The sequence below is a fragment of the Poromitra crassiceps genome, assembly GCF_964638095.1.
Source record: "Poromitra crassiceps genome assembly, chromosome: 2".
NCBI lineage: Eukaryota > Metazoa > Chordata > Actinopteri > Beryciformes > Melamphaidae > Poromitra > Poromitra crassiceps.
This window is the reverse complement of record NC_139624.1, coordinates 11,831,633-11,847,342: the sequence shown is the minus strand read 5'-3', so window position 1 is coordinate 11,847,342 and position 15,710 is coordinate 11,831,633. Positions and strand designations below refer to the sequence as shown.

Sequence of the window (15,710 nt, the reverse complement as noted above, 5' to 3'; positions counted from 1 at the left end):
CGTGTTCGTTAATTCTGGTGGAGAGTAAAAGTGAAAGTGAAGAAACGACACCAAGTCTTGGACTGAAGTTCAGGTCTCCTCCAATGAAGAAGCAATCTTTATTTCATCAAGCAGTGGTTTATATACAATCAAATTAGAGGCTGGATCTTAATAGGGGAGTTTCCATGTGTGGGTATGCAGATTGCCAATTTCGCTATTCTCATTGGGTGCTTATCTTCCTGGGGGGTGTGCAAACAGGTGGCTCAAACTGTGTACGTGCACATACATACATATGCACACAGAACGTCCTGCGCACACACATACACGCACACACTCAGAGAACATCCTGTGCACACACCTACACACACACATTCAGCATCTCATACGTCACAGGCGTCAGCTCTCAAAATGCATATCATGCGTCACAGGCGTATAACGAAACTAGTGGAAAAACCCTGTGGTTAAACCATGCATGCTTAACCTCTGTTCTTTATGTCTTCATGGGGACTAAAAGACGGCACCTTAACCACAACGCCTTTACTGAGACGAGAGACGACGCAACACCTCTTAACCACAATAGGCATAGAAATAAACGTTCATCTTACTTTAGATAACTGAACTGTCGACACTTTTGTGTGTGACCTCAGCAGAAATGTCAAATGGGGACAGGGGACCTGTCTGCAAACCATTTTCCCCTCCTAATTCTATGAGGAGGATCTTTGACCTTAAGGAAACTTGGATCAATTCCAACAGACCCCCTGTTTACATGATTTACTTATGTAACTAAATAGTTGAATTTATCCAATCTAAATCAATAATCATTTACCTGTATTTTGTCCTAACCCTTCAATTTTATAGCAGCATTTTAAACATATTAAAAAGATATTATAAAAATAAAGATAAAATAAAATCCAATAATCATAGTATAAAAATACACAACTCAAATAAATCTGTTCCAGGATTCATGACCTCTTGTCTTCAAGCTCCATATTTCCAAGGACTATGTAAACACTGCCTCAGTGAATCTATGAGATTTCTTCCACCATCCAGGCCATCGTTATGACCTTTCAGAGATCCTTCTATTCCTACCGCTCTGTAATAGTTGTGTCTTCATTTAAATTCTGAGTGAAACAAATATTTTAATAAAAATATTAAAAATATAAAAACATACACAATGTTAATAACATAAAAGTATAAGAATTAAGAAAATAGAAACATACAACCACATCATACATCTTAGACTGTTCACTTCGCCCAAGAGCACATCAACTCGGTAAAAACTCCCGGAGACCTGTTTTTATTTTCAGGAGAAACCTTGTTGATGTATCCTGTGGGTCTGTGGTACATTCAATGTTCCTAAAAACAACAAAAGTCTATTATAAACTATAAAATTCAATATTGCATAGATTGACTTTTTCAAGAGTCCTACAAGAGTCCCCTTAATTTTGTTTTAGCAAGCTTTTTGTTTTAAGAGTATAAAAGTATAAAATGATAAAGAAACAATATATTTTCCACGCTCTAAGGCCAGTTGGCCTCACTCAACTGCCTATATTATTTTCATAACCTCAGGTCCCAGCCGGTACACCTGTTTTTACATCTTTTGTGAGGAGCACAAATCTAGGAAGCTTGTAACCCCATGTCACAAGGTTACGGCGTTTCTGTCCCTCTCTACACTATTCTGTCTTTACCTCACACCGGTTCATCTCCTTCTTCTTCCCATTCCAGTCTGACTCCATTTCTTCCATGATTTAGCAACAGCATCTGTCTCTCAACGATTGGTCCAGCGTTTTGCTTTGAGCTGCTGGTGGACTGCCCTAAAGGCTTCCTCACTCTGATTTCCCTTCTGCAACTGCTGAATATAAGCATCTTAACCTGTACCAACTACAACTCTCCGTTCCTTGGCGTATCACGATACGTTACAATATGTTATTTGTTAAATCAATTCACCTATGGAAGAAAAGATTAATACACACATGCTTTCTATTATTTTATCCTAATTTTAACTTAATTAGGTGAGAGTTAATGAACTGTTAAAAGTGATCTTTCGGTGACCCTCTAGACACAAGTAGCTGCAGGTTTTATTGTGGGCAGGATGTGGAAACTCCCCCCCCTCTCTTCTACGGAGTTTTTTAGAGACATCTTCGTTTGCTGGATAATCTACACGATGCGCTCTTTCCATGCGGTCAAAACCACATCAAATACATACAGACGTCTGTTAGTTTCGATAGCGACTGATATACGCCTGAATGAACTTTTGGCCCCGGTGAGCTGCACCATACGCTTGCAGGAGACCCTGCAAGAGATCTTTGCAGCAAAACACCGCCCGATGACAGTGGAGCAGAGGTCACATGAAACAATAGAGCATCAAAATGTGTATTTCAAAAATAACATATTTAAAACATAATAAAATATATAATTGAATTAGCATAATGTATTTCAAGATGAAAATACATATTACATGATTAAATATCAGAAAACTGAGGAACATACTACATACTTGACTTTCGACATCCATAATCTTGCACATGAGCATAACTAAGCTTAAAAACATTCAAAATAACATTATCTCTGCCTGAGATTGGCATCTGTGTCCCATTCGAAGCCGGATACCTGAATGAGGAAAGGAACGTGAGAAATCCCATCAATCCCTCTTTATACACCTTTAACAAAGATGTATAACTACTTACTCAACTCCGCAGCAAAACTGATCTTTCCTTTCATTCTGTAACATAGCCTGTACTCCATTAGCATTGCAATTTGAATCATTTTAAACGTACCCTTCACTTATTATCGCAACTGTTATACTGACTATCCTGGCCGGCTCGAGGCACCGCCCTCTTTGTGCATAGATGATTGACATATCTCCAAACTCCTACTCAGGCATCAAAGCCCATGCCACCTTACTAAACGAACCATGTCTACCAAAAACGTCTCTTCCCACTACAGTGAAACCGGCCGTAAACCCTGGCCTGCAACGGGCAGCCACCACATACATCGGAAGCTGCAAACACTTTACCACTCCCCTAGACTTCCAATTACGGAAGATACCGTTTCCTTTTCCCGTTTCCCAAGTCATGTAAACAGTGTAATCTTCCATCGGGGGCTCTAAATTGTACTCTTCCTCCACGTTCCAGCTTACGACGATACCGGGGGGCAATCGGATCAGCGCCACCTCAACAGTAACCCTCGAGGGTCTATTAAAATCGACCGCTTCAACGCTCGATCCGTCTGAAAGATAGTGGACAGTGCTGTCTGGACCATTGTGAATTGGGAAAGGAGGTAGTGACTCCATCTTTTCGGCGCGTCTGGTCCACTAAACTAACAGTCTTAGGTAATTTTCCAGTCTCCTGGTTCCCCGATGTCTCCACTTCCTGTGTACAAAAACAGACACAGTCAAATCTCAACATCAACACACTTGACCCATCATCAGCTAACCTTTCCTAATTCGTCATATTATTTCTTCCCATACCCCAGTTCCCAAACTCTGCCCTCTTGTCCCAATTTATACAACGAATGCATGAAAATTTACTTAGATCCTCATTATGTAAAATTAAAAGCCGCACCTTAAAATTGTAGTCAAAAGATCGGAATTTGTGACCTCAAAAAGAATCAACACAAACCTATAACAAATATAATCTCACTCCATGACATGACACTGATTTTTTCTCTCTAGTCATTTACTGAACTAGCTTAAGTGTAGTGCTTTGGTGAAAGTTTCCTGTATGACATCTACACCCAGCATTATCTCACAGTGTGCCTGTTTTCAGACAAACTATTTTAATTACGACAATAAGTCTCTTCAGCAGATGATGTTTGAAATGTGACCCCCTCCCCAATCCTTTACATTTGGTTTTAATGACTTTCTCCTTAGACTAGATGGCTCCCTGGGGTGCATTTCAAGCTTACAGCGTTTTCAATGTACAGACTTTGTGGTTTTGTGACATGTCTGTGATCAAGACTTCATGGAGGATGGCTAGACCTCCCAGTTCACTAGTGTGTGGAGGCTGGCAAGACCTCTAGATGGAACAGTAACAGTCAACATTGTTTACATACTTCAAATGCACCCAAGGACAGTCTTGTCCTAAAAAGTCATTGTCTTAATTCATAGACAAAATTTTGAACCCTCTTCCCGTCTCCTAGTGTAAATTTCGCTATGTGTAGCTCATCTCAAACGGAAAAATGTTGGTGTATTTTACCTGGGTTTGTGTTAGTTCCTTTATAGAGATAACGGAGGGAATTCTCAAGTTAATCAACAAAGCCTCCATTTATGCAAATTTGTCAACTAAGCAAACTCATCGTATGTCTGTTAGTCTCCTATGAGTTTCTGCAAACTTTCTATTCAGTGAGTATTACTATCTATATAATGTGCAGAATTCAGTGTTCCCCACCGTTGTAATTAATTTCCCGGTTAAATCTATTTTATTTTCCATAACTTATTATATGTGACAATGTGTTTCTGCTGAGACTTAACCGAGCCACACAGGAAACGGACACAGGGGACCCACGAAGCACTGTGTGTTCATCTTTTTACCCATGCACTCCACAATTCACCAAATGATACAACACTCAACTCCATTCAGCCAACAAAGTAAACCGTGCCTCCAGTTTTAGCAGCATAGTCCCCAATGAGGACAACAAACGCCGGAGGCACAGGGGCGACCGTGCCTGATCAGTTAGCAGCTGATGCTCTCACATGGGGCGGGAACTTCGATCACTGAAAGCCGCGTTCCCCCTTGTCGATCTAAACTAATCAACCCACTATCAATACTCAACCCCATTCCTCCTCCATTCAACAATGACCGATCAGCCCGCATTAATCAGCACTGATCAACTCCCACTCCATTCACTCCTCAACCAATCAATCATTACAACACAATAACAATCACACATGATTATTCACACGCTGCAACCCCATTCCTTTCGCTCTCTCAAACACTCCGTTTCCTTATTCTCAAACATGCTGTTGTCTCTCTCCTGTGCCTGTACAACCGTGCCTGTTCTCTGCCTCCACCAGCAAAACTACACCACGTCATTCTGTAGGCACTTCCGCCATCAGGAACTCCACACCCGCTACTCTCTAGTTGCCTTCTTTGCTCACATCACAGATACACGCACGCGCATCCTCGTCCATCTTGACCCCGCCTATACAATCAACATCCGGGGTATGTCAGCCGGAGAATCTAACACCGTTTCTCGATTCTCGATTAGCGCTTTTCGCTACTTTACCCGACGGACTTAAAATATAATTTAGTTCGTTATTATTTAACTTGTTGCATAGTTCATGCTAAATGGCTAACTGCTTTAGCATCACACGACCTGTCTGTTTGCATAGTTACTCGCCATCCGCACAGGGCGCATAATCGCGTATATTGACTGTTCGATATGTCTACGCTTAACCCATCTTTTCAGTATGACCCAAATAGTTACTAATAATGCAATTAGGATAGGGTTTATCACCCCCATCGCCACCAAAAATCTCCAGGACTGGAGCAGAACAACATCTGTTGTAAGGACCGGTTCAATAACCACTACCCTCGTTCCGTTGCTAATCGCTTCTTTTAAAAGGGGAATCTCTATTATGACATGGCAAAAATACTGTCCGCTGTGCCCGTATCTAACATTTGATAACGTGTAATTAGAAGTAATTACACCCGCCTCCCCTTGACTCTGCTTCACAGAGTTGTTATACACTTCAGTGGAAAGTCTGTGTTGGCAGTATCCTGGAGTTCCCACTCTGTTAAAACACCAATTTACCCTAACTTTACGCTCGGCTTTAAAACTACATTCCAGAGTAAAATACGACCCAAACGGAATTTTCACCTCCCCCGACGGATTATCCAGAATATGCAGTTTAGGATCTGACATAGATATGATCGTTACTATTAGCAACAGCAGAATTGAGCGTTTCTGCCACATTTCTATTTTTAGCATATCAGAGGCAATCTCTCATACTCCTATTCCTCCTAATTTTGTTTGAGTTCTAATTTATATGGCTAAACAGGGCATTCAAATTATTTTATTTAAACTCGCTCCGGTTTCTATCAAAAATCTCAAAGTTCACTGTCAATAGTACAGTATTTCTCAATGAACCTATTCTCAACTCTCTATAACCACATCAAAGGTCGCCACAAGAGCCACGCTTGCCGCAGCCGCTTCCTTCTGAGAACACTACACCCGCTGTTATATGTCCCTTCAAGAACAACTTACTTTCACTTCTAATGTCTTCCTATAATACAATGAAGCGCCGGGAGAATCAGTAGTTCTATTAATGAAAACTCTATATCCATCCAATTTGAAAGTTCGACTATTTTGCAGTAAAACCTCTCTATTGAATGTGTTTCAAAATAGCCGATTACCGTGGCATTCTCGCAATGAATAATACTCCACACATGCCACCCTGTTATTGTGGTTTCTAAAACTCCCCCTATTTTAATAAAAATTATCAAGGCAGGCATATAAAATCACTTCACCCCCGTCAATTGTCAGTTTTACTCTGACAAGGCGTCCCTTGTCAGAATCGAACTGTCACTTTGAGCCCAACTGCACTCCCTCTCCAAATCCAGGAGTGTGGCTAATTACACAATTTATTTATCCCTCTATGTTATACAGAAAATGTACTTCAATCTCCCTGCGGTTTTGATCCTAAATCTAACGAGTTTTTTCCTCGTTCATCTTGCTTCAGTCCAGACACACAAGCAATGGAATCCTATTGTCTATACCAGGACTATTATCGGACTATCGGACTATCGGACTATCGGACTATCGGACCTTCGGACTATCGGACATTCGGACTGTCGGACTGTCGGACCTTCGGACTGTCGGACTGTCGGACTGTCGGACCTTCGGACTGTCGGACCGTCGGACTGTCGGACCTTCGGACTGTCTCAGTTGTTCCACCCTCTCTACAATCCTGTTTTCCCCTAGATCCCGGAACGATATATCTAAATACTATGAGGTATAGGAAATACTTATAAAATTAAACTTAGAAGAATTTTAAAAAAAAATTATTTTCTGACACTACTGTAAGGAACAAATTATTTTGACTCAATCGTTCTACTCTTTGTACTATTCTATTTCCCCCTAGATTTTGGCACACTATATCTTCTGTTATGAGGTATGTGAAATAATTATTAAAAATAAATTTGGATGAATTCTAAATTTTAATAAAATTTTATTTTTATGAGTGTAGACGCCACGCCGTACTCTAAGAGAGGAGTCTTGGGCCTTTTCACAGATGCCAGCTCCCGTCAAGGGATTCCCACCGTAGGGTATAAGCCACCGGTATGTACTGGTCAGAATCTGTTATTTCGGCTAGACTCCTAACTTAAGGTATCCAAGTGTGTGTGTGTGTGCTAAACTACTCACTCTACACACAGCAGCGTGCCAAATTTCACTTTCACATTCAAAAAAAAACTTATGTCGTCATTTTTAAATGTACTCTCCTATTACCCCACATTCTCGCGCTTTAGGAAAAACAGCTCTAAATATTATCCTCTTTAAGAAATAATTACTAAGCACAGCTATTTATTTCTCCTGCCAGAGTTGTTTAGTTATCTTCCAGCTTCTGAGGACCTCTTCTGTGCCCTCCCTGGTCAAACCCTGCAACCTCTGGGCTTGACACACGCCAGTAATGAAAGTGATTTTGAGTCGCAATGCTCAGAACCTTAGTGTTCAATCAAGAAGCTTCTAGTGAGTTTACTGGTTACTGGCCGAGTTTCACACTTTGTTTCATACCTCGGTAACCAGCTCTCACCGCTCGATTGTATAGGGTTTTAGAACCATCCAGAAATGCTTTCCAGGATGTTCTCCCAAACACTGTGACCGTGCAACACCGATAGTCACTCGTTAGCGTGTGCTAACAGTTCTTTTAAATATCACTTTCAATTACACACAGTTTCAGAGTCAGTGCTAACTTAGAGCACTATCAACAGACTTCTGAAATCCCTCCACAGTAATTGGTTAGACAAATACAGTTTTACAGATTATCAGAAAAACGTTTCTAGTGCTTGATCATCTTCCAAGCCCTTAGCCAGGTCAAACCCCCACACTTTCCCGTGAAACTGTCCCTATGTCCCTAGCGTTTGATTGTCTTTCAAGCCCGTAGCTTGGTCAAACCCCCGCGCTATCCTGGAACTATTCCTAGTGTTTGATTGTCTTTCAAGCCCGTAGCTTGGTCAAACCCCCGCACTATCCCTGGAATATTAGGCTATTACTCCTACTCAGTTAGGTAAAAATGTCCTATATATAATTTATTCTCCAGATTTAATGTCGGCAATTCACACTCCTACCTTCAATCAATCCTCTGAGCATCAGACCGATTTACATATGCCAAAGTGCAGACTTCAATATAATAGGCTCCGCTTACCTTGGACGAGGCGGCCACCCTTGTCAGAGGTCTGATGCCCAAAGAAAGATCGAAGTCTCTCCTACTCAGAGAACGTCGGGGTCACCAACTATTAGAAATTAGCAAAGTTGACCAATCAATTAGATGGAAAAAGGATTTGCAATCAAGATGACTCAATTTCCCGTGTTCGTTAATTCTGGTGGAGAGTAAAAGTGAAAGTGAAGAAACGACACCAAGTCTTGGACTGAAGTTCAGGTCTCCTCCAATGAAGAAGCAATCTTTATTTCATCAAGCAGTGGTTTATATACAATCAAATTAGAGGCTGGATCTTAATAGGGGAGTTTCCATGTGTGGGTATGCAGATTGCCAATTTCGCTATTCTCATTGGGTGCTTATCTTCCTGGGGGGTGTGCAAACAGGTGGCTCAAACTGTGTACGTGCACATACATACATATGCACACAGAACGTCCTGCGCACACACATACACGCACACACTCAGAGAACATCCTGTGCACACACCTACACACACACATTCAGCATCTCATACGTCACAGGCGTCAGCTCTCAAAATGCATATCATGCGTCACAGGCGTATAACGAAACTAGTGGAAAAACCCTGTGGTTAAACCATGCATGCTTAACCTCTGTTCTTTATGTCTTCATGGGGACTAAAAGACGGCACCTTAACCACAACGCCTTTACTGAGACGAGAGACGACGCAACACCTCTTAACCACAATAGGCATAGAAATAAACGTTCATCTTACTTTAGATAACTGAACTGTCGACACTTTTGTGTGTGACCTCAGCAGAAATGTCAAATGGGGACAGGGGACCTGTCTGCAAACCATTTTCCCCTCCTAATTCTATGAGGAGGATCTTTGACCTTAAGGAAACTTGGATCAATTCCAACAGCCTCGAGAAATCACTGAAAACGCTCTGAAAGGGCTGGCACTGGGAGCATCCGTTTTCCAAAAGTGGCTGGCACTCAATGAGTTAACGTAGCATCAACGTTATGTTTCCAGACTCACCCGGTCTGTACCACCCGTGTCAAGTGACTGCAGGTTAGCAAGTAACAGCCAGGAAGTTAGGCATAGCAGCGCCACGCTGAAACAGGAAGTTGGGTTGTTCTGCCTTCAGAGTAAAAGCATAAATTGTCTCACTTATTTTTTTTTATTTTTGAGCTGTGCAGGGCAACAAATGGTTAGAGAAGTATAATAGTAAAATCTAATCGAAAATCTAATTTTGAGAGAAAAAAATCGGAGATTTTTTTTTTTTGCTGATCCGAAAAATCCGTGATCCGTGGCTCAAAATCCGTCACGCGATCCGATCCGTGGGTTTTCTGATCCGTGCCAGCCCTAGCTGTGACAGTTGTGTCACTTCCTCTCATCCTTCTCTTTCCATGTGATTGCCTACACAAAGTGAAGTGCTGCATGTATCATCAGTATGTGTTGTTGTCTCTTCTCTCCTGACAGATCCTCCTTGACGCCGCCCAGGCTGCCCAGGCCACCAATAACAACACAGAGGCAGCTGTGAGTCCAGAGAAGGTGGAGCAGGTAAGCCACTGAACTCTACAGCTGAACTTAAATTAACCACCCAGCCAAATGTGATGCACTTCAGCCTGATTGGTTGTGTAATAAGTCTGGAGCATAAGCATGCCCACTTCAAACCCAACATCAATAGGCCTCATGCTGAAGGTCACGTGACCAAACTGGAATACGATACTCTCCGCTTCCGCTGCCTAGGCGGCGATTTCCTGTAACATGTACATCACTAAGATCACATTTGTTTTTACTGTTTTGATTTGATTATCCTTTTTGAATGTGGCGCTATTTTATACAAGATGCCTCCAGGAGCTACCAAAGATGAGCATAACCGATGTCCATCGCATATCGGGTGACATCTAAAACCCCTGATACCAAAATGGATTTAGAGTTTTAAGCTTTATGCTTCTTCATACATCTGTGACTACATGTATTTATCTCGAGCAAGCATAATGGAACGTTACTTGTGTTCTTTCACTAGCTGACGCTGTTGAACAGTTGAACAGTTGAGAAGGCGAGCGCACGACACGTGCTAGAAATGAGCACGCCATATTTCTAGATGTAATGAAACAGCAGAATTTATCAAAATTTCACAGACTCACTTCTCTCTCTCCCCATCTGTGTGTGTGTGTGTGTGTCTCTCTCTCTCTCTTTGCAGTTGTTGTATCTGGGTTTTGATCAGGCGGAGTCTGAGATAGCCCTCAGATTGACAGACGGAGACGTCCAATCAGCGACTCAGCTGCTGCTGGCTGACCCGGGCCTCGCCTCCAACCCTCCCCCGGCCCTCCCCCCCTCCTCCTCCTCCTCCGCCAACTCCTCCCCGGAGGAGCCCAGCACCTCGTCTGAGTCCACAGGTGGGACACACACACACACACACACACACACACACACACACACACACACACACACACACACACACACACACACACACACACAACCACTATACGCTGCATCATCATCATCAGTATATAAATGGGAGCTGGGGCTCTGTCTGTCTGTCCCACTGATGACGACATCAGGGATGTCATAAATCCACTGATGACATCATCAGGGATGTCATAAATCCACTGATGACACCATCAGTGATGTCATAAATCCACTGATGACACCATCAGTGATGTCATAAATCCCACTGCAGGACAGGCGAGGCTGCATAGCGGCCGAGCTAGCGAGGAATTGAAATTTGCCCCATCAAGTCTGTTTGGGGTCTGTTATAAAAGTATAGCTCATACCATGTTAGAGCCATTTCGTACAATTACCTGATGTTAGACATTCATCCGGATGGTAAGGCTTCAAATTACTACTTTTTACTACGTTTGATTATTTTTTATGTTTTGGCTTGGGGTCACCTGGTGGTGAGATATGGCAACTGCATGCAGTTCCATATGCAGCTACTAGATGGAACTGAGTCAAACCCAGTGGAACCTATCAATTGGAGGCCTTTACTAAAGGACTGATGCGTAAGATCGTGTTTTTTTGGGGGGGAATGGCTGGGACTAAAAAAAAAAAGTACTTTTTTGCTGTTTTGTATGTCAAATAGCCTTTTTACATGCTGTTCAATAGGTTGAGGCGATGTCTCGTCATAGCCGCTGGGTTAGCTGGCTGGGGGCGTGGTCAGGGTGGGGTAAATTCTCCCATTCTCTCCATTCAGCAAAGTTAGTATTTAGCTGCTAGCCCAGCCCAGGCAGACACGATCAGGGATTTAACCACCGCAGTAAACGCACATTTGAGCAGACGTCTATGTACCTGCTCTATATCCCCAAACCTGTAGTTTAAAGCCGCAGCACCGTCCTTTGGTGAGTCAGCCCAATGAGATATATGAGCGGTTTTACCCCACTCACGCGCCAGCTGTATAACATTTTGTGGGCGTTCCCCCCATATGCCGACTGTCTCTATGGGGAATTCGTCTTCAATCTAACACTGCAAAAAAAACTGTTCCAGCCAATCTTTTACATACCCCAGGCTATGATAATCAAACCAAGAAAAATCAACTTTGCATTTATGGGAAGGAAAATAATTCACTTTTTGTGTTTTTACTGTACTTTTTAGTGTAGCGTACTGTACTGTACTGTACTGTAAAGTGGCATTTGAGGGGTTAACATTCTGAATAGGAATAAAATGTAAGTTCAGCCCTCATAACAGGGACCAACAAATAATCATAACTACTGTACTTACTGTACATAATGGACAAAAAGTGTCCCTAATAGGATTTGTGTACAGTGTACTTAGCAATGTGACATTGCAAAATAATAAAAAATAGCTCAAATTCAATGTTGCTGCCAGTCATTGACATATCCCAGGCCCTGTTAATCCATCCAAAAAAATCCATTTTGCATTTATGGGATGGAAAATAATTAACTTTTTGTGCCTTTATAATGATAATTAACCCCTTAAATGCCAATTTAAAGGGCGTAAAATTCTGAGTAGGACTAAAATGTTGTTCCCATGTTGAGAAGTGAGCCTACTAATAAAGAAAATGAAAAACAAATGGAACGATACAGAATCTGTCTCCACCAGGATTACGGGGCAGTGTCCATTACCAAGGCACAAAAAACACATTTATGTTCCTTAAGTCATAAAAGTTATTAACGTTTATGAAGATTATCCTGCTGAACCCAAATTCGCGCTCCCATAATCTTTTGTTAACCACAGACCTTATTTTATGCATTTAAGTGAAATCCCCATTCTAAAACCCGTTCACTTTTCCCCTGACGAACCCGGAAGTATACTTCAGGACTCATTCCTGCGCTGCTCTATACTGTAGGCTGCTTAAAGTCCCTGGAAACCAAAATCCACAAAAACCTTCTAAGCATTAAATTTAGGGTCTTATGTGAGTGTGCCTCAGAAATTAATTGACATTACTTTCAACCCTAACCCCAACAATCGACACTTTTCTACAAGGTCTGGATTTCCATTTCCTCATTGAAGAGAGCGGTGCGCGCGGTGCTAAAATGCATGATCTTATCACGTCATAAGATTTAATCGAATCGCATGCACGCACGGGCGCACACACACACTGACACACACACAGTAGCGCAGCGGCAGAGATCTCTTCCTCTCTGCAAACCCTCTCTGTCTGTGCTATGCGCCGAGCAACTCGCGAACACACACACACACTCCATCTCTCTTTCCTTCTCTCTCTCTCCTTCTCTCTCTCTCCGTTAACGGAGAGAGTTCTCCTCCGAGCAGGTCTCCTCCAGCAGGTCTCCTCTGAGAGAGAGAGAGAGAGAGAGAGGAGACCTGCTGCAGACGGGACACGCCCACACAGTCCGTGGGAGAAAATACACTCTAAAATCGAATTGATTCTCATGACTTTTGCCATGACCTTTGCGACGTTTATCATCGTTCAAATTTGGCTGGTGGCTTATAACATAGGTTCCTGTGATGTTATGAACTCAAAATGATAAATAGTAAAAAAAATATTTCTGGTTTCCAGGGACTTTAATGCTGCATTTACACTACAGGTCTTGATGCTCAGATGCGACTTTTTAAATATATATGATTTTTTTTAACTTCTGCTTAAATCTACTTTTAAAAGTGACCCATATCTTATACCTAACCTCGTGTCACCAGGCTCTCTCAATGGAGAGAGCCTAGAGGTAGGAATGACAAATCGCTGTCTGATATATAAGAAAATCCAAGCTTAAAGAAGAGATCTGTCTGACCGTGTGTGTGTGTGTGTGTGTGTGTGTGTGTGTGTGTGTGTGTGTGTGTGTGTGTGTGTGTGTGTGTGTGTGTGTGTGCGTGCGTGCGTGCGTGCGTGCGTGCGTGTGTGTGTACAGAAGACAGTGAGCTGGTGAGCGAGGTGTTGGAGGACATCTCGCATCACGAGGAAGACTACCTGGATCTGACGCTGGATGAGGAGAGCGAGCTGATCGCTACCATGAAGAGCTACCTGAGTACAGGCTCCACCCACAGCGTCTGACACATGCACACACACACACACACACGCACGCACACAGGCGTCAAGTTAGCCTGTCTTTATCTGTACTATGTTAGCCAGTTGAAGCAATAACTCCAAAGTTTAAATGCTTTCATTTCATTTCATTTACAAAGTTAAAAACCAAACTTCAGTCTCACGTTTCTAACCTGTCCAAGTAGAAACCAGTAGAAGCCACAACACAAAACCCTTGTTACGTTATAAAGTGACTGTGACATCACCACGGAGATAAGAAGAAGCTCAGTATGGACCTGTTCAATGTAAGATAGTCTGTGGTTAAACAAAGCCCCACTTCAAAATAAAAGTCCCAGCTATGGCCTGTTAAAACACCTGTTCTACTGCGAGTGAAGAGGGTCGGTCTGATCAGAGTGCAGCTCTGAGATTATTGAGCATCAAAGATTTGACACGCGAAACTGTTACTTACTTTTTATGTTTTTGAATATTAAAAAGTAACTTTCAAAGATGGTGAATATGTAGGTCACTCAATTTTGATTTAAAAATAAGAAGAGAGAGAAAGAAAGCTAGAGGCGTATGCATTCCAAGCTCAGAATTTACTAATGCCAATAATCCCTGTTCATGTTCATTTAATTTTGGGATTAAAGGATTGTTTAGTAGGGCTAGAAAGATGACAGGGAAATAAATAGCTTTTCAACTTTAATTTGATGATTTCACGAGGAATCTGTGCACTGAAGCTCAATTGCAAAATAAAATATATTGCTGGCGTCAGCCTTCCTAAGCACCTGTGCGCCTGGAATATACCATTCCATTGTCAGTGAGTATAGTGATTGTGGAGTTTTATTTTGAAGCTTTGCCGGGCATGAGCTTTGTTTAATACGGTTAGATACGCTTTGACACTATGACTTCATCAGGATTCCGTGCATCAGAGCCCACATGACAAATAAAAGTGTCTCTATAAAGTACCTGTACAGCTAGATAACCAGCTTTCAGCAGTCAGTGAGTGTTGATTGAGTTTTATTTTGAAGCTTTGGTGTGCATTGTCTTTGTTTAATTGGGTAGAGCTATGGTGGGGGATTAACACCTTTTCTTTCTTAGTTCATCAGGAAATCCTCTGCCAATGCTTGATTGAAAGATATATAATTAGTTTTCTTTTAATACTTTTGTTATGATTGATGTGTGATTATTTAGCCAGGATTTGTTGACTGCATGTCATATGGAGGACGTCCTTCTCTCACTGAACTGTTGCTCCTAGTTAGCTAGCTGTACAGGTTACAGCTCAGGGAATTAGCTTGACTTGAACTCTGATGTTGATTTAGAACAAACAAGCTTTGCTTACATGGGTGGAGGCAGCAGCTTGTAGGGAGACACGCGGGACGTATCCTTTTTTAAGGAATGATTGTGATTACTTGGCCAGGAATTAGTTACACTCGGAAAAATGAAAGTGCTTGAGGGAACCCCGGGACGGATCCTCGAGGAACCCCTTCATCAGCGTTTGGTGAACTCTGGCAGTACTTGCAACATATGAGGGTTCTTCAAGAAAGCAGTTGGGGTTACAATTCTAGTCAGGTGGAGTGGATCATAGAGGACCCCACACCCCCCCTGCAACCTTTAGTCAGGTGGAGTGGATCATAGAGGACCCCACACCCCCCCTGCAACCTTTAGTCAGGTGGAGTGGATCATAGAGGACCCCACACCCCCCCTGCAACCTTTAGTCAGGTGGAGTGGATCATAGAGGACCCCCCCCCCCCCCCTGCAACCTTTAGTCAGGTGGAGTGGATCATAGAGGACCCCACACCCCCCCTGCAACCTTTAGTCAGGTGGAGTGGATCATAGAGGACCCCACACCCCCCCTGCAACCTTTAGTCAGGTGGAGTGGATCATAGAGGACCCCACACCCCCCCTGCAACCTTTAGTCAGGTGGAGTGGATCATAGAGGACCCCCCCCC

The 15,710-nt window shown here is 42.5% G+C and overlaps 1 protein-coding gene across 1 annotated transcript in view; it reads left to right on the top strand.

Moving 5' to 3' along the window:
* The window catches only part of nub1 (negative regulator of ubiquitin-like proteins 1), a 39,898-nt gene extending 24,188 nt beyond the window's left edge, over positions 1–15,710 (top strand). Inside the window, exons 12-14 of the mRNA XM_083656570.1 lie at positions 9,798–9,878; positions 10,525–10,720; positions 13,649–15,710. Coding sequence (XP_083512696.1) covers positions 9,798–9,878; positions 10,525–10,720; positions 13,649–13,791 — 420 coding nt within the window. The 3' untranslated portion in view covers positions 13,792–15,710. The remainder of the gene's footprint in view (positions 1–9,797; positions 9,879–10,524; positions 10,721–13,648) is intronic.